Below are 19,911 nucleotides of genomic sequence, written 5' to 3' on the forward strand. Positions count from 1 at the left end.
GTCAAGATGCCCCCTGGACTCCTGGACTCTGAGAGTAAAGCCAGAGTCCCTGGAGCTCACTGAGGCTCTGTCTGTGCCCAAGGGCTTCTCTCTGCTAGTAGATGGGGGGTGGCGGGATGGGGAGGGAGTGAGATAGGAAGAAGCATGGCCTAGTTTTAAAAACTGGGGTTCCCCATCCTCTAGTCTATACAAGTGATAGCTTGATCAATGAGGCCATGCAATTTCCAGCAAGAGGACAGCAATAGACCTCACCTGCTAGAGACTTTAAGTATTACCAACACAGACTTACACGATGAGTGATTTCACCAACAGAGTGCATCCTATTTTCCAAGCCTATTTAAAACTGATTTTAAAAACTGAATTTTGGAGTTCTAGAATAAATAAGAGGGTGGGTGGAGAAAGAGAAAACAGAAAAGCGTGCTGAAAACACAGGCCTAGGGACAACCGGGGAGTAACAGGGCAACTGTGAACAGACAGGATGTGCTTGCTGTCTGAGTTTCAGGTCACAGAAAAGAGATAAATCTAGATTTCTAGATTTCTCTAAAGAAAAATTTAACAAGGGCCCACGTTCATGGTGCTTGTAAGAGGAAAATATTACTCCCTTAAGAAATGAGTTCTAGAAAACTCCAGTGAAGTAGAATTAATGACCAAAACCATGCTGTCAAACTTGCCCCTTGTCAAATAATTTGCAATATGTCTATTTTTTACGATAGCAATTAAACAGACAGGAGAGGGAAAATCAGTTACCACTTTGCTCCTGTCAGATCAGATCAGATCAGATCAGTCGCTCAGTGGTGTCCAACTCTTTGCGACCCCATGAATCACAGCATGCCAGGCCCCTCTGTCCATCACCAACTCCCGGAGTTCACTCAGACTCATGTCCATCGAGTCAGTGATGCCATCCAGCCATCTCATCCTCTGTTGTCCCCTTATCCTCTTGCCCCCAATCCTTCCCAGCATCAGAGTCTTTTCCAATGAGTCAACTCTTCGCATGAGGTGGCCAAAGTACAGGAGTTTCAGCTTCAGCATCATTCCTTCCAAAGAAATCCCAGGGCTGATCTCCTTCAGAATGGACTGGTTGGATCTCCTTGCAGTCCAAGGGACTCTCAAGAGTCTTCTCAAACACCACAGTGCAAGAGCATCAATTCTTCAGCACTCAGCCTTCTTCACAGTCCAACTCTCACATCCATACATGACTACAGGAAAAATCATAGCCTTGACTAGACGAACCTTTGTTGGCAAAGTAATGTCTCTGCTTTTGAATATACTATCTAGGTTGGTCATAACTTGCCTTCCAAGGAGTAAGCGTCTTTTGATTTCATGGCTGCAGTCACCATCTGCAATGATTTTGGAGCCCCCCAAAAATAAAGTCTGACACTGTTTCCACTGTTTCCCCATCTATTTCCCATGAAGTGATGGGACCAGATGCCATGATCTTTGTTTTCTGAATGTTGAGCTTTAAGCCAACTTTTTCACACTCCACTTTCACCTTCATCAAGAGGCTTTTTAGTTCCTCTTCACTTTCTGCCATAAGGGTGGTGTCATCTGCATATCTGAGGTTATTGAGATTTCTCCCGGCAATCTTGATTCCAGCTTGTGCTTCTTCCAGTCCAGCATTTCTCATGATGTACTCTGCATAGAAGTTAAGTAAACAGGGTGACAATATACAGCCTTGACGTACTCCTTTTCCTATTTGGAACCAGTCTGTTGTTCCATGTCCAGTTCTAACTGTTGCTTCCTGACCTGCATACAAATTTCTCAAGAGGCAGATCAGGTGGTCTGGTATTCCCATCTCTTTCAGAATTTTCCACAGTTTATTGTGATCCACACAGTCAAAGGCTTTGGCATAGTCAATAAAGCAGAAATAGAGGTTTTTCTGGAACTCTCTTGCTTTTTCCATGATCCAGTGGATGTTGGCAATTTGATCTCTGGTTCCTCTGCCTTTTCTAAAACCAGCTTGAACATCAGGAAGTTCATGGTTCACATATTGCTGAAGCTTGGCTTGGAGAATTTTGAGCATTACTTTACTAGGGTGTGAGATGAGTGCAATTTTGCAGTAGTTTGAGCATTCTTTGGCATTGCGTTTCTTTGGGTAAGACTGGCAAAAAGTTGAACAAGTGATTCCCTAAGGCTGATGAAAAGAAAGTCCTTTATCATGTACAATTGGTGGAAATGTAAAATCTAAATCCTTTTTGGGGGATGTCAATGGAAACATCAGTTAACATGAGAAAAATTCCCACCTTTCAATCTAGCAATCCTGTCCTAGGAATCAGATCCCATATAAATAAAAGCTTCAAAGTAAATGAATATATGTTACAAGGTTATTTATTGCTTTGTTCCTGGTGCTAGCAACATTTGGATGGTTGAATGAATCATGGTGTATTGGTACATGAAGTATTATGCAACTGTTACAAAAAATGAACTAGAACTAGAACACTAACTTAAAAACAGTTTCATGAGGTATTTTTGAATAAGAAAACAGAAAAGCAAAGCAATATATACATAATATAATCCCATTTTTGTAAGAGCAAACAACCTAAAAAAATATATCCCACAAAACATGTGTTTTATATGCTATATGAACATGGAGAAAAGCACAGAATAGCGTATGCTAAGTTGTTCACACTAATTGCTTGAGTTGGAGGAGGGGATGTGGGGGAAGGAGAGAAAGTTAAGTTTTAGAAAGGCTACCATGAGAAACCTCAAAATACTAACAAATGATCTTGTTTATATACAATTTCGTGTATGTATGCATAAAAAAATAAAGGCTTTTTTTTTTTGGTTTTATCCACTGGCTTGACTTGTAGGGATGTTCATCACGATACTGCAAGTGTAAAATAAAGCTGCCCAGTTATGTCTGTCACTTTAGGATACAGCGAGTCCTCTGGAGGTCTTGTTGAACCAGACTGCTGCTGTGCCCTCCTCCAGGGTTTCTGATCTGGTAGCTCATGGGTGCGGCCTGAGAATTTGCATTTTTAGCAGTCATGTAATGAGGATGATACTAGTCCCAGGAACATAGTTTGAGAAACATTGGTTTTTGTCATGCTTTTGGAAGCAAATCAATCAAAACACAAAACACATATAAATGAGGATGTATGCATATATATTCGTACAGGCAAGGACAACGCATGTGAAAACACATACTGACCTATTTATATGGGTTAATCCAAGGAGTTAGAAGTGGAGATACTTTAGGAGTTGGGGGTGGGCTAGAATTAGGTGGGTATGAGCGATGGTGATTAATTTTGCCTTTATGTAAATATCTTTGTATACTGTTTAAGTTATACAAGTACCTTCCCTGGTGGCTCAGATGGTAAAGCGTCTGCCTACAGTGCGGGAGACCTGGGTTCAATCCCTGGGTCGGGAAGATCCTCTGGAGAAGGAAATGGCAACCCACTCCAGTACCCTTGCCTGGAAAATCCCATTGTTGGAGGAGTGTGGTAGATTACAGTCCATGGGGTCGCAAAGAGTCGGACATGACTGAGCGACTTCACTTTTAAGTTATACAAGCATGTTATTATTTTCATAACATGAAACCATTAATAAAGGAAATCAAGTAGAAGATGGATGAATGGATGAATGAATAATGTGGATGAATGAAGGACAGAAAGACTAGATGAATAAATGGAAAGGCATATGAATGGAAGGCAGGGAAGAAGAAAAGACAGGAGAGAGAGAAGGAGAAAAAAAAGAATGAATGAATGCAGACAAAGACTCAAAAAAAGACCATTCACACTCCACTCCTTCGCTTCATACCCTACCTCCTTTAGCTGGGCACTGTCTTTGGTGGTCTGAAAGCTCTGGCTAAGTTCATCCACTTCTTTTTCAAAGAGTGAGCGCAGTTCACTGAATCCCGAGCTTACAGGTCCCATCAGCTCCTCCAGAATGGACCCCAGGAATGGCTGCACACTCTCTGCACAGCTTCTCTCTGCTGGCTGAGCCACCATCGCTGAGGTAGAAAATAGCCAGGAAACTGTGAGTGATGGCAAAACTGGATTCAGAGGCACTGGAGCCAGGCCAGGCTGGACAGTGCCCCATGGAGACATGTAACAGCCAACACAAACTCAAGCAGGCAACACAGACGAGCCCAGTGCGTCCTGTGCCAGTACTCACCAGGATGGAAAGCCATCAAAGAGAATCGCTCCTTGAGAACTCGAACAAAGAGAAACCCCTCCCCAAGATTACCTCTGCCCTGGGATGAAATACATTTTTTTGCTTGGTCCTTATGAATAGACAATGCTTAATACAAAAAAATGAAAATGCTAATGACTCATCTATTTCCTATCAATCATCACCATTATAAATTCATAGTTTGTCTTCTAAAAACACATTTATTAGGTTTTTAATTCTTTTTTCTAAGAGTTAATCAGTTGATCTAATTCAATTTTCCTCCCCTCTCCTCAAGGGCCTTTTAAAAAATTCAAGTATGGTTTCTTTTTAGGCCAAATGGAAACAAATTCCAATCGGTTTGCCACACCGCCTCCCATCCCCACACCCAATTTTTAAAAACATGCTATTTTTTCCTGATAATCAAGGATGACAAACTTAGTGACAAAAATATAAAGAGTACAGAAAATCATAAAAAGGGACTAAAAGGTTCAGGAGGGAGGGGACACATGTATGCCTATGGCTGATTCATGCTGATGTATGGCAAAAGCCATCACAGTATTGTAAAGTAATTACCTGCCAATTCAAATAAATTTAGGAAAGGATTTAAACAATGTAACCATACTCTTACTTCCCAGAGGAAACACTGCTCTTTGATTTAGAAGAGGACCATAGTAAAGATCCTGATCCAGTACGTCTGGATAAGCCATGGAAATCTGTTTTTTTGTTTGTTTGTTTAAGTGTTGAAGCAATTTTCATGATTAGCCAGGTTGGGAAGCACTGTGGCAGTAAAGGATATCTGAACTGGAAAAGGCTTGAGCTTGCTCTGTGGATGAAAGGCTAGTTTTGTGGAGCTCGGTAAGCCACCGAGCCTTGTTATAGGACCACAGAACTGAGAAGGGAAGTACAGATACATCTTGATGTCCAGGTCCTCATCCTACAGATGGGGAAGGGGGCCGGGAGATGTCAGATGATTCCACCAAGGTCACACCCTAACTTTCAGATCCAGATTCACAATTCAAATAGACTTCTTATTTTCTATTAGCAAATAACTTGCTTATAGTGAGAAAATGGCCACGTTCTCACTTCAATTTGCAGAAATCTTTCACAGGGTTACAAAGGATCAGACTGCCTCTTACTCTGAAAATCTGACATGACCAATACTATTGATATTATGTACTTATAAATATTTGAGATAGAAAATATTAAACAGATCATAGAATTACTAGGGGGGAAAAAAACCCTTTCTATTGTATAATTCAATGAAACAATCTATGACTCCTAAAAATAACTAACTTACTTGATACCAAAATGCAAAATTGTTTGCTAGGAGGATAAATGAATTATTTATAAATTAACTCTGGGAGAAGAACTATGTGAAAAGTGTCTAATTGAAATTTCAGAGCAATCATGGTCATGGCTAATATATAGTAAAGATTTAGTAGTTGGCTGGTATGCCTGCTGGGTGGGGGCAGAGACAGGCACAGGGAGGGGTCGTGGGTGGCCATGCTCCTCTCTGCCAGACCTCCTCTTGCCTATGTACCACGGTGGGCTCCAGCCCCCCTCTCTGTGCCTTTATCCAGCGTTCCTTCCACCTCTGCCTTCCTTCCTCCACTTCTGTTTATAAACATCCTACTCACCTCTTCAAGGCCAAGTTCAAATTTCACCCACTCGGAACAGCCTAATGCCCTGAACCACCACCCAGCTTCCTGAACTACAGTCTACTGGTGTTTCCCTAATGATCAAATAAATTTTACATCCCACACAAGTATGCTCTGCTATTTTTCAGGGATGCAGAGATGAATCATGTGTTGTGACACATTAATTCATGAGCCATATATTAATTCAGTTGAGCAGAGTGATGAAGAGAGAAAACCCTGGAGCTGCGGGGTGGGGTTGGTCTGACTGTTTCACATTCTACCTTCGGAATCTCAGGCAAATTACTTCATCTCTACTTCAGTTTTCTTATCTGTAAAATGGGGCTCATAATAGTAAGTACTCTGAAGGTTATGGTGTGGATTAAATGAGTTCGCTGTGTTCAAAATGCTCAGAACTGTGTGTGATCCTCTGGAAGTACTCAGAAACTGTCAGCTCTTACTGTATCTGTGAGTAATATCATCCTTTCCAATCAACTGACATTAAAACATTCCTCTCATTGTCAGGGGCCCACATGACTTTTTATGAAGCTGAAGTGGTTCCTGCCTGGGAATCATTGTGCCCTCTGTTCTTGCCTCTTTTGTGGCATTTTTCATATTTTTTCCTTCTGTTTTGGTGTCTGTGATGTGACTTTTATTCTCTTCTACTTCTCTTCTTCCTAGGCGCCTCATAGGCCTTGTATTCAGCAGGGGCAGGATAAATGCTTATTAAATGATTCAGTATTCGTGCAGCAGAATTTAAGCCAAGAATCACATGGGAGGAAATGGAGAGAAAGCTACTTTAATACTCCCGAAGTTTTTTTGAAATCCAAAGCCCTTTATCAATGCAGCTCGATGTGCACTTTCTTGTTTTAAAGGGGAAGAAAAGAGGCCTGATGAAAATATGTTTCTGATATTCCATTTTTAAAAGATCTGATCATGACTTCCTTTCAAGGCTTCCTTTAGGAAACCAAAACCAGTCCAGGGCAGAATATTTTTCCATCTTATGTGAAGGGATTTAGGCAAGAGAGAAAGAGAGACTCATTTAATTCAGGCCAAGAGAATGGCCACCATTAGGCTCAGCTCAGCTCAGCTCCAGTCAACAGGAATGTATTTGGCTGTGGCAGTTTAGTGTTGGCCATTTTAAGTTGTATAAAGCATTTCAACATACAGTCAACTCCAGATCAGTCGTACTAATAAAGGAATAAGAGACCTGGGTAATAGGAACCAGAAAGCAGTCTGAAGTTAATTTATATCTGGCTGGAGAAGGCATCGCATGAACAGATAAACAATAGATTCAGACGCACACGCCTTGGCTCTAGTAATGCATCCTGCAACCTACTCTCAGGAGGACTTGTTAGAAGAGCCCAGCGTGAGCTAGGCTGCAGTATGAACAGAGCCTGAAGTGTAGAGGATAATCCTCCAAGCGGAAAATCCCATTAGGTTCCACGTCTCTTGAACACAGGAACTAGATCTCCCCTGTTTGCTGCTAAAGCTGCATCACCTTGCTCAGAAAGCACTCGCTTTGTGAATGTCTTTTGAATGAATGACTGAGTGAATAATTTGAAAACTGACTACCTAAGAAAATTGCTGATAAACAATCACAGATAAGCCAGCATGCTTCCCTCTGAAATGATGTTCAGTGTGGTGTGCTTTGGGGTATGTAGGAGGCAGAACTGTAGAATTTTATTCTGTAGAATTTCTTAGAGGCCATCTAAAGCCTCCTGGGAGGAAAGAGGCAAGCTTTTCTCTGTCAAGGGCCAGGTCAGGAACATTTTCAGCTTTGCCGCCCATAAGATCTCAGTTCTAACAACTCAGCTATGCTCCTGCAGTGCCAAAGCAGCCAGACAATACAGAAAGGAGTAGGAACAGCCATCTTCCAGTAAAATGTAACTTATAAAAATAGTGGCAGGCTGGATTTGATCCAAGACCCTCAGCATGCAGACCCTGATTGCATGGGCCCTTGTGATTTCAAGAGGAGGGCACCAAGGCACAGAGAAATTGAGTGACCTCCCTGAACCCACATACCCAGCTGACATTAGAGCTGGGGCCACAGATGGTCCCTGATTTAGGACGGTTCAACTTTCAAGCTTTCAAGTTTACAACGAGGTGAAGAAAGCATTACCCATTCAGCAGAAGTGTTAGTTGCTCAGTTGTATCTGACTCTTTGTGACCCCACAAACTGTAGCCCACCAGGCTCCTCTATCTATGAGATTTCCCAGGCAAGAATACTGGAGAGGGTTGCCATTCCCTCCTCTATGGAATCTTCCTCACCCAGGGATCAAACCTGGGTCTCTTGCATTGCAGGCAGATTCTTTACTGTCTGGGCCACCGGGGAAACTACTTCAGATTTTGAAATCTGATCTCTTCCGGAGCAGGTGAGATGCAGTATGATGCTCTTTTTGGGATGCTGGGCAGGGTTAACAGCCACGGCTCCCATCAGGGACAGGATCACAGGCATAAACAACCAACCCACTGACAGCCATTCTGTACCCAGACAAACCTTTTTGTTTTTCCCCTTCAATACACTATTCAATAAATTACATGAGCTATTCAACACTTTATAATAAAACAGATCTTGCGTTAGGTGATTTTTCCCAACTATATGCGGATATACGTGTTCTGGGCGTGTTTAAGGTAACTAGGCTAAGCTATGATATTGGGTAGGTCAAGCGTATTAAATGCCTGCATTTCAATTATGATGAGTTTATTGGCTCGTAACCCTATGATAAGTGGAGGAAGATCTAGAAGATCTAGATTTATTGACTCTAACCCAAAAGCTTTTTTTCTTATTAAAGGAAAATCCATTATTCACTGATTTGGATATTCACTGTGAGTCTGCATACACCAGACACGATACTAAGCACAAGGAATACCTGAGTAAACCAGGGTGGCATGGCCCTACTCTTTAAGAGCTTACAGCAGGTGGAGGGCAGGGCAGAGCCATTACAATTTGGTGTAAGAGGTACAGGATCAGGACATACAGGCACCACTACAGGCAAGAGGCACTATGCCCTCCAGCCTGTGTCACTGAAGTTTCCATGGGGAGGTCCAGACCCTTAACAGTACCACTAGCATGCTCCTATTACAAGTATTACCACTTTCTCCCAAAGTCCCTCAGTTTAATTCTCCTCTGAAACTATGAATTCTCACCATGTACATGCTAAGTCAATTCAGTCGTGTCCGACTCTGCGACCCTATGGACTGTAGCCCGCCGGGCTCCCCTGTCCATGGGCTTCTCAAGGCAAGGATGCTAGAGTGGGTTGCTGTGCCCTCCTCCAGGGGATCTTCCCGACCCAGGGATCAAACCCACATCTCTTACGTCTCCTGCACTGGCAGAAGGGTTCTTTACCACTAGTGCCACTTGGGACATCTCACCCTGTGGAAGAGCTTTAAATGCACAGCTTATCTAGCTCATAGGAGCAGGCATTATCTCCACTGACCTTTGATCTTTCCAATTAAGAAGTTCTTTGAGTTCACAATCTGATCCATGTCTGAACGGATGGTTCCTTCCAGGCCCTTTGTCAGAGCCCTGCACTCCTCCTTCAAGGCGCTTAATCCTTCTGAAACTCGATGCTGAACCAGGTGGTAGGCCTCTTCAAGGAGCTGGAACAGAGAACAGCACACAGATTGGAGCTCTGTCATGTGTCAGAGCCTGATGGAGTCAAGCACAGGAGGGCGGGTTAATCACAGATGATCGCAACATAAACAAAACCGTGTGCACATTCTAATTTTTCTTTCAAAGTCTGAGTTTGTTTGGATTAGTCCTGATGTATATGAGACTGAGCAGACTGGGCAGTTCTCCACCCAGGGAAGGAATTACGTATTAAAAAAAAAGAAAAACAAGACCTTAAAAAGAGAAGGGAAGGGAATGTTCATTTTGAGCAGCAGAGCTGGCCAAGCAGAATCATCACTCACCCCAAACCAGGCCCTCTTCCTGTCGTTCTTCTTCCCCTTCATTTTAGGCAGGATGTCTGTCTGAAGGGTTGGCATGAGCTCCTCCATCACCAGGTTACTCAGGATCTGTCGAGAGGAAGACAGCCACTATATCTGTGTCTCTATTTCTACTTGCCAAGGCAGAAGTGAGGGGTGGGATGAATTGGGAGATTGGGACTGACATATATATACCACTACGTATAAAATAACTAATGAGAACCTACTGTAGAGCATGGGGAACTCTACTCAATACTCTGTGGTAACCTATAAACCTATAAGGGAAGGAAATCTAAAAAAGAGGAGATATATGTATAGACATAGCTGATTCACTTTGCTGTACAGCAGAAAATAACACAATGTTGTAAAGCAGCTATACTCAAATTAAAAAAAAAAATGCTTAAGTGAAAAAACAAAACAAAGAGGAAGAAGAAAGCCTCAGAGCTGGGTTAGCTGGTAACACCTAAATCTGCACATCAGGCCAACTGAAGGTGTCATAACTGGCCACCCCTGTCCTGAATATTCATTGGAAGGACTCATGCTGAAGCTCCAATATTTTGGCCACCTGATACATAAAAACGAACTCATTGGAAAAGACTTTGATGCTGGGAAAGAGTGAAGGCAGGAGGAGAAGGGGATGACAGAGGATGAGATGGTTGCATGGCATCACTGACTCAATGGACATGAGTTTGAGCAAACTCCAGGAGTTGGTAATGGACAGAGAAGCCTGGCGTGCTACCGTCCATGGGGTCTCAAAGAGTTGGACACGACTGAGTGACTGAACTGACTGACTGTCCTGGCTACCTAAGATTGTCCTGCACTCCATGAAATCTGTTAGGTTAATAGTTTAACTCTGGGTCTGAGATCTCAGAAATCTCTAGGAAGAGTCATAGAGGGTAAATGTTCTAAATATCTGCAGGGAACAGTCATGCCTGCTGACATTTTCCGCTGGAAAGGACAAATTCCTCAACTTGAACTTCTACTATTTGAAATGGAACAATCTAATGCATTTAGGATAAGAGAGGAAACATCAATTATGGATAAGGGTATCCTTAGCAAAATTGTGAAGGGAGTAAGGCTTGGTTTTAGCAGCTTGAATCCTTGTCTGTATCCCCTGAGACCATTGTTTCCTCTTGAACTTTTCTGGGATCTAAGTGTCTTCATGCTCTTTGTCCCTACTACACCCTGAATCCCATCTCCATCTTCTTTAAAGTTTAGGAAAAGAAGGGAGTAACAAATACTTTGGAACAACTGGACATTGGTGGGATGAGAATACGGGAGAAGGGGTGTATACAGTTTTCAGAGTATTTTTTTCAATTGTTCCCAAGTCTTTCCTACAAATTTGCTTGGCTCAATGGAAGTGTTTCTTTTGAACGTGAGCAGTGATTTACCTGTCTGCACATAAGGCCCCACGTAACACTGGCCTTTCTTCTTTATATTCCCCCAAGGGAACTGGAGCAGTTTTGTTGTTTAGACTTAGATCTGTGGTGAGTTTTGGGGCTCACAGCTCAGCCTTCAGTATCAGGCTGCAGCCCAAGATTTAGAACAAGAATAACTTCGGGAAAGAAGGCAAGCAGAATCATAGTAGAGAATCATTTGACATCTGCTCTGTGAATTGAAAAAAATATTTGTCCAAAATAATTGACCTGCTCATAAACACTCAAATTAAGATTTGGGAAAGACTTTAAGGTCACTGGTCAGCCTCATGCTAGTGGAAATGCTCATGAGGTCACTAGATTTTGACTTTCAAAATGGCTCTGTTTACACGGGCTGTAACAGTCTAGATGAACTGAACAGGAACACTCCCAGGGTGGAGGTGGGTGAGTTGCTCAGTCCGCCTAGGTCTGTGAGTTCCTAGGAGAGAAGGCTGGGAGTCAGTGCAACCGGGGGAGTTCCATCATCTGTGATGTGGAACTTCAGGTGTGACTATGATTATAACAGGGGTAGGATTTCCACTAGTCCTACTAATTCACTGCTGGGGATGTTTGGACCTTTCTTAACCATTATCTGGGGAGCAGTCAAGACGTCAGTTCAGTTGAGTCGCTCAGTTGTGTCTGACTCTTTGCGACCCCATGGGCTACAGCATGCCAGGCTTCCTGTCCATCACCAATCCCTGGAGTTTGCTCAAACTCATGTCCATCGAGTCAGTGATGCCATTTTTGAGGATTTTTGAGGAGTTAAAGAGAAACCTGACATGTGTAAATCGCATAGAAAACAGCAAGTGCCCAAACTGGGTTCAAGTACATAATTAATAATTCATGAACCTTATCTTGCCCAATGGAGTAAATTCTTGTTGGACACACCTGCCCAAGAGTGAGGAAAGCACTGGCATTGGGAGCGTGAGCTAAGAGCCTAAGGAGACTAAAGCCAGAATTTAATTATCCAAATCCATCCTTTTGCAGAGATTGGCTTGAATCTGAGCATGAGTGTGAAGAAGATTTGAAGATGAAAATGTTACACAGTCCAAAGAAAAAAAAATGCTCCATTTGGGTGGGCTTGCAGTTTGCTTTTAGTCTTTCCCATACAATGTTCCAAGAAATTTGGTTCTATTTTATAACTTAAGGGATTGGAAAGGAAATATGTCTGGGAAAAAAAGAAGGGGGATGAGAATGGGTTGATGGAGAAGGAGGGGCAGGGAGTGTGAGATTAGGGAATAGCCCTTGGGCAGGCAACAGCCAACTCTGTCTCCTCCCAACAGTTCATCTTATTTCTGTATCTGTCAGCCCCAGCCCTCTCTGACTGTGATCTGCTCCTCACCAGCCCAGGACCTGCTCTGGGATTTCCTGCCTTGGTCAGCCCTCCATGAGCAGGGTCCAGAGCCCTGGGGCTACCAGGGAGAAAGCAGTTAATTTAATAAAAACAAATCATATTAATGAAGGGGTTTCCCAACCTTCTTCCTTCAGAATAGAAACCACTGAGTTTTACCATAAGGAACCTAAAAATATTTCCTGTGCTTTAAATAAAAGGGGCGCGTGTGTACATTTAACTGCTGGGATTTAACTGGGAGATTTAAAAATTCCATCACACATATAAGAAACCAAACGCACCATTAGGTTGATGGAAACCAACAATTCCAGGCTCACTCCCTGAGCTGTTCTTCTACAGTTGCTCAGTCGTGTCTGACTTTTTATGACCCCATGGACTGCAGCACACCAGACTTCCCTGTTCTTCACTATCTGCTGGAGCTTGCTCAAACTCATGTCCATTGAGTCAATGATGTCATCCAACCATCTCATCCTCTGTTGCCCTCTTCTCTTCATGTCCTCAATCCTTCCCAGCATCAGGGTCTTTTCTAAGGAGTCAGTTCTTCGCATCAGGTGGCCAAAGTGTTGGAGCTTCAGCTTCATTCCGTGAAGGCCACACTACATTTACGTTCCATATGCTGCAGCTGTGGGGAAGGTGTGAGGCCCAGAAATTCTGCCCTCTTTACTGAGGCTGACTCCATGGTCTGACCAGGCTGTTGGCCGCATGCCTTTCGTGTTACTGAGCAACCAAGTGTGAAATAGTGCATTTAAAGCGGGTCACATTCAAGGTCACCAGAAAAAGACGACTTGAACATATGGACAAGGGAAAAATGTGGATAGCTTTCTGGTCTGGAAACCACCCTGATGTGTGGGAATTTTGAACTGTTCTCTTAGCCCATCTGGTTAATTTAAAAGCAAATAAAAAATAAATCACGTAACTTGTATTTACATTTTCCAAAATGCTTTCCCTCATGACTTCATTTGATACATTTTTAATTGACAAGTAGAAAATATACTGATGCTTTTACTGGGGTACAAATATTTTCACCTTAATAGTCTGTCAGGCAAATTATTCTAAGATATTTGCTTTGCCTGGACACTTGCCTAAAATAACCACCAGCACGAGGGCATGCCATACTTGCTGTATGAGTCATTACTATGAAGATAATAATGTAGCATTGCTGAAAATCTTCTGAATACAGTCTCCGAGGGTAGAAGGGGTTAGGATAATGTTATGGTTAAGTTCTTAGCAGACAGGAAAACAATGCAAATAAATGCAGTGCTTTAAACAAAAGATGTCACATTCTCAAACTCAGTCATGCTATGCCCTTTTCTTTAACTACTTGGTAGCTTCTTTGGGACCTTGACCTGTTTTTTCTGTGAGTCTTAGGATAGAGGTTGCTTCAGTTCCATGTGTAACGGCTAAGATGAAGTTTACCCTCACCAGGCCTCACACAGGAAAAGTCTTGAAAGTTATTTCCTTTCAGCAGCTTCTTCAAGGTTCACCTGACATGGCTCAAAATGCAAGTCGGTCACAGACTGGTTTTGTGACTTGGGCCAACTTCTCTGAATGTTCTTTCTCCCGCCTGGAGGGTACTGGACGAATAATCCTGAACTGCCCTTCCAGTGCTCACATTTTATGAGGTTGTGACTTTACGAAAGAAACTCAAATTCCTAGAGGAGCAAAAGCGTTTACTGATTTCTTCTGTTTCTTTTTCCCCTTTAAGGTATTTTTAAAATTTTTTATTTTATTTTTAATTGGAAGATAATTACTTTACAATACCGTGTTGGTTTCTGCCATACATCAACATGAATCAGCCATAAGTATACATATGTCCCCTCCCTCTTAAGCTTCCCTCCCACCTCCTACCCCTTCCCACCCCTCTAGGTTGTCACAGAGCCCCAGTTTGAGTTCCCTGAGTCATATGGCAAATTCCCACTGTCTCTCTATTTTATATACGTTAGTGTATATGTTTCAAGGCTACTCTCTCAAATCATCTGCCCTATTCTTTCCCCACTGTGTTGAAAAGTCTGTTCTTTATGTCAGTGTCTCCTTTGCTGACCTGCAAATAGATTACCGGTACCATATTTCTAGATTCCATATATATATGTTAATATATGATCATTATTTTTCTCTTTCTGACTTACTTTACTCTGTATATTAGGCTCTAGGTTCATCCACCTCATTAGAATCGACTCAAATAAGATATTTGTTTTATTCTGCAAAATTAGCACCTTCCTATGACTGCTGCTAATGCTTTATGATGTCCATATATGTACAGATCACACATGGTCCCACATACACTGCCTTGTTCTCTGGATGCTTCTAGGTATGTCTCGCCTCACCAGAATGGCAAGGCATGAGTCATTTCACTCTATCACACCTTAAAGCAATTCACACATATCAGCCCAAAGCGAAGAGCAGAAAGTCAATCCTCGCCCCCAACACACAAAAAAACACCCAAACTCAATACTCAGCTCTCAGAAAAGAACTATTAGGTACCTGCTTTCCATGGGATAGTGAAGGAATGTGACCTGATATAAGATTTCAAATGAAAGAAAAACAAACAAACAAACAAGTACCTTAACTTAACTCAAGGAGCTAAATAACTGTTTAACTTGAACCTACAAAGGTACGTGCTTCCTCCAAATATGAGAAATCAACAATTGACTAAAGTTCTTAAGTCTCAGGATGGAAAATAAATGAGTTTAGACTCTACCGAAGAAAAAGAAGGGGGAGGAGGAGGAGGGAAGAAAGAGAAGGAGACAGAAGAGGAGGAGATTCCGCGTCATATGTTAAAACAATAAAGAACAGCCCATTATCATGAGAAAATGTTTCTAGCTTTAGATATTTAATGACCATATAAAAGCAAGATACCATCTGGCATCTTCCAAATACTGTTCCCTCAAATTTCACTGGCCCCCAAAAGAGGCATTCTGGGCTATGAGGGGAAGTTAAAGAAGAGCATTCTTGGACCCTCTGCGCTTCTAATTAAATAATGTCCACACCCAGCCTCTTCTTTCTGGTTGAATCAGCCTGTGATTGGTGTCCTCATGGCGGATGGGGTCACATCATGAAACATAGTTTCCTTGGAGATCTATAACAATGTACCTGGTACCAAACCAACCCAGACACTTAGCCCTTGATTGACATTTAATCAAGGTCATGGGAAACTATGGATCTGGACCACAGGAGATAGAGCACTAGAAAAGGTAAATGAAACATCTAGAAAACTATCTAATGCTTTCAAATTTGGTATCCTTTAATTACTTCATTTATAAATCATTCCATAGATGAAGACAGCTATTTGCCAACTACTTTTCCAACAACATCTTATTTAATTCTCACAACCTGTCAGGCAAACATTATCATTCCTATTTTTTCAGAGGAGTAACCTAAAACAGAGAAGTTAAATAACTTGGCAGGCTTTGACCCAAATCTGCTGACTTAAAGTCCCACCACAAACTTTGCACTATGCCACACTGCTCACATTTGCTGCTAGTCACGAAGCACAGGTCACTTGAGAGAATATGCTTTTTCCGGAAAGAAATTGGAAGTGGTTCTTCCACTGCAGTTGCAGTTGTCTGGACTGCCCTGCTGCAGGTCTGGAGGCCTGGAGTGCCCAGTCTGGAGCTCTTTAGAGTGCCCAGCAGCTTGCTGATCAAACGTTTCTAGACAATGAGAGAAACGCCCTACAGAACCACATCTTCCACGCCTGCAATTATTTTTGTTTGTTTGTTTGATAGTTTATTATGATCCTGACCTCCTACCACTTAGAGAACAGGATCCAAGATTCTGAGCCCCACGTTACCTGGACTTCATCCCCAGTGACCATCTCCCACGAGCCATAGTGTCCTTTCTCCTGTCGAAAGAATTGAACAGCTTCCAAAAAGGCTTGGGCTTCAAATGTCGTCTGCTTCATGTAATCTAAAAGAAAGAGGCAAGGGCATTTAGCAAAGAAAACATTCTTTTTTTTTTTTTTTTAGTCTGTTAACATGGGCATCATTTTATTTTTTTTTTCTTTTAAATTTTATTTTATTTTTAAACTTTACATAATTGTATTAGTTTTGCCTCTTAATTTAATATTCTTCCGTGGTTCAGAGACCATTACCTGAGTATTACAAGGAATAGAATTATGAGACACAAAAAAGTTAAGTACTGAATTCAAAGTTCTTTTGCAGGTAGGGACATGCCTGGTGATCTAGTGGCTAAGACTCCATGCTCCACTGCAGGGGGCTGGGGTACCATCCCTGGTCAGGGAACTAGATGCCATGTGCTGCAACTAAGAGTTCAAATGCCATAACGAAAGACCCCATGTGCTACAACTAAGACCCATCGCAGTCAAATAAATAAAACAATATTAAAAAAAATAATAAAACAACAACAAAAAACCTCAAAGGTCATTTGCATGAATGAAAACGAACTTTCAGGTGTATATCACATGACTTCCTCATTATACCAGCTGATTAACTCTATCAGTTACTAGACATGCTGGTTATGACCATTTATCTATCCCCATGTATCCCTCTTGTAAATGTTTCCCTCAGACATCCAGGCTCTAGTGGCTTTATGCCACCAACTGTAACACCTCAGTAAAGCAGACTACTCCTTAAAGTGCCTCATGTAACCAAGGGACCCCTCCTAGTTCCCCCCCCCCACCAAAAAATCAACTGATACCAACTTTTTGTCAAAATGACATCAGTATAAAAGGCTGATTTTTGCAAATGAAGGATAATAATTGTTAAAACATACAGTAAGAAACTGTTACTGCTAGGTATGTTACATATGTCAGTGACATCTCACAAAACCCTCTGAGGTGAGTGTTATTATCATCTCTAGTTTATAGATGAGGAGACTGAAAACACAGAGAGCTCAATTAATTGCCTAAGATCAAATACCAATAAGGAAATGAACTTGGGCAGTCGGATTCAACAACCTACTTCAAAGCACCACACTACACTGCCTCACATATTAGTTTTGGGGTTTGCCTTTCCAAACACATTGGATTTTTAAAAGGTATTCTATCTGAGAGGTAATATCCTACCACAAAGGAATGGATACCTAATGGTACAGGGTTTTTAAGTGTGCTGAATGGCTTTCCCAGAATTCCACAAATCACTCCATGCATGCAAATACGCTCAATTTCTGCTATGGACTGAATGCTTGTGTCTCCTAAAAATCATATATTAACACCTCAATCCCCAAAATGTGATATTTAGAGATGGAGGCTTTGGGAGGTAATTAGGTCACAAAGGGGTAGATCCTTTACGGTGGACGTAGAAGCCATATACATAATATACAACGGAATACTACTCAGCCACAAAAAGGAACAAAATTGGGTCATTTGCAGAGACCTGGATGGACCTAGAGTCTGTTACACAGAGTGAATAAGTCAGAAAGAGAAAAACAAATATCATATATTAACATACTTTTGTGGAATCTAGAAAAATGATAGTTGTTTAGTTGCTAAGTTGTATCCAATTCTTTGCAACCCCATGGAGTGTAGCCGTCCAGGCTCCTCTATCCAGGGGATTTCCCAGGTAAGCATATGGAATGGGTCGCCATCTCCTTATTGGCAGGGCAGAAATAGAGACACAGGCATAGAAAACAGACATGTGGACATGAGGGGAGGGGGAGGAGGGGTTGGATGAATTGGGAGATTGGGATTGACATATATACAGTACCATATGCCAAACAGATAGCTAGTGGGAACCTACTGTTTACCTCAGGGAGCTAGGTCAGTGCTCTATGGTGACCTAGAGGCGTGGGATGTAGGTGGGCAGGGAGGTTCAAGAGGGAGGGGATATATGCATATGTATGCTGATTTGCTTTGTTGTACAGCAGAAACTAGCACAGTACTATAAGGCAGCTATATTCCAATTTTAAAAAAAGAAAAGGCTTACTCCCTCGCTTTCCTTCCTCTGTCTCTCTCTCTCATCAGACACCAGAACTACCACTGCCTTGGTCTTGGACTTCCAAGAGCGTGATATTTGTTGGAGCAGCCCAAACTAACCCAGAATATTTTCAACACATAAAACTAGCTCATGGAGGATACAGTGATAACCATTTATAGGAATATGAGCAAGGAAGTGAATTTTAGAAATAATCTAATCTAACAATAAAGAAATCAAAACTTAGGAAAGGGAAATAAAGTGGGCGAAGTGAAGTGACTGAAAGGGCCAAGTATCCTATCTTCTGCTTCTCCCCAGTAGGACACAAAGTTCTTTTGCCAAGAGCATAGGCTCTGTATTCATAGGGTGATGTTAGATTGGTTAGCTGAAGGCAGCTGATTTGCTGGGGGGACCTTCAAAGCTTTAGCCAATGGGAGTGCTCAGTCAGTGACTCAGTGGTTGATTCGGGGACTGAGCAGAAAGAACCTAAATTTAGAGGATCAATCTGCTTCAAAGGGGGACAATCAATTAATAGATTGTAGATGACTCTTTCAAGACTGGCTTACTAGGTCATAAGCCTCAGGAACTTGGAAAAGAGAAACTACAACTCAAGAAATAGCCTCTGTAAGAGGATGAGCAAAATTCTTCACAATGAGGATACCATGACGCTCAGAAGGTCCACATTCAAAAATGTGGAAGAGTAACTGACATTTCTAGTATCAACAGAAAGACTGGTTAAAATCTAATTCAGAAAAAGGGCATGTCCCAAGAATCAGGTTTTTAAATTGAAGCATTTTCTTCTTTGTTATTATTTTTTCTTGGTTTGGCAATTGATTTAGTGTTTAACCTTAGGGGTTTGGAAAACACAAATTAAGATTTTGGTATAAAATTGACAACAAGGGGCTGTGATATGGGACTCAGTACACTGGAACTATACCAACTGAGATGGAAACTGTAATTACTACATTGAGATTCAAAACTGACTCATGAGCTCTTATTTTTAACAGCTGTTTTCATTTCCAGCCTAAGGAAACAAAGAGATGGAAGAAAATGTGGTACTTAGATGAATTGCCAGACCCATGAGCCTACAAATGAGGTTTAAGTTCTTCAGGTCCTTACAAGAAGCATAAATTTACTTATTTCTTCTCAAACTGATCCAAGTAACCAAAGAAAGAATCTGAAATCCAGTAAATACCATGTATATCTATATATAAAAAAAAACTATGACACTCCCACTGATGGTTGATTTTACAAAGGTCTTCGGAAAACATAACTGAAGAAATGAGATTTGAAGGCAAGATGTGGAGTCAGAGAGAAGTCAAAGAAGAAACAGAAGAGCTAGAATGTAGTAATGGTGCAGGATGGAGCACCTTAATATAGGCAGAGAAGAAAAGTATTAGTAATCAAATGGACCATAAAGGAAATTACAGTCATTGAACAGTAGTAATAAAATTTAAAAGAATAAGGACATGAATCTCCATTTTGGACTGTACCATTAAGCCAGACTTAGATCAGATTTTAACTACTCTTTTTCCATATGGTAAAAAGGGTCTAATTACTGATTTCATCATTAGATTTTTAGCTTATAAAGTGATTAATTT

At 41.6% G+C, this 19,911-nt stretch overlaps 1 protein-coding gene across 2 annotated transcripts in view; it reads right to left on the reverse strand.

The window, feature by feature from the left end:
- NIBAN1 (niban apoptosis regulator 1) overlaps nucleotides 1-19,911 on the reverse strand; it is a 184,140-nt gene that overhangs the window by 15,830 nt on the left and 148,399 nt on the right. For both annotated transcript variants that reach the window (XM_061383467.1, XM_061383466.1), the window contains exons 6-9: nucleotides 16,231-16,346; nucleotides 9,660-9,764; nucleotides 9,185-9,347; nucleotides 3,762-3,949 (exon numbers count right to left, since the gene is read on the reverse strand). In XM_061383467.1, the coding sequence (XP_061239451.1) occupies nucleotides 3,762-3,949; nucleotides 9,185-9,347; nucleotides 9,660-9,764; nucleotides 16,231-16,346 (572 nt within the window). The remainder of the gene's footprint in view (nucleotides 1-3,761; nucleotides 3,950-9,184; nucleotides 9,348-9,659; nucleotides 9,765-16,230; nucleotides 16,347-19,911) is intronic.

This window comes from Bos javanicus, chromosome 16 (genome assembly GCF_032452875.1).
Source record: "Bos javanicus breed banteng chromosome 16, ARS-OSU_banteng_1.0, whole genome shotgun sequence".
NCBI classification, from domain to species: domain Eukaryota; kingdom Metazoa; phylum Chordata; class Mammalia; order Artiodactyla; family Bovidae; genus Bos; species Bos javanicus.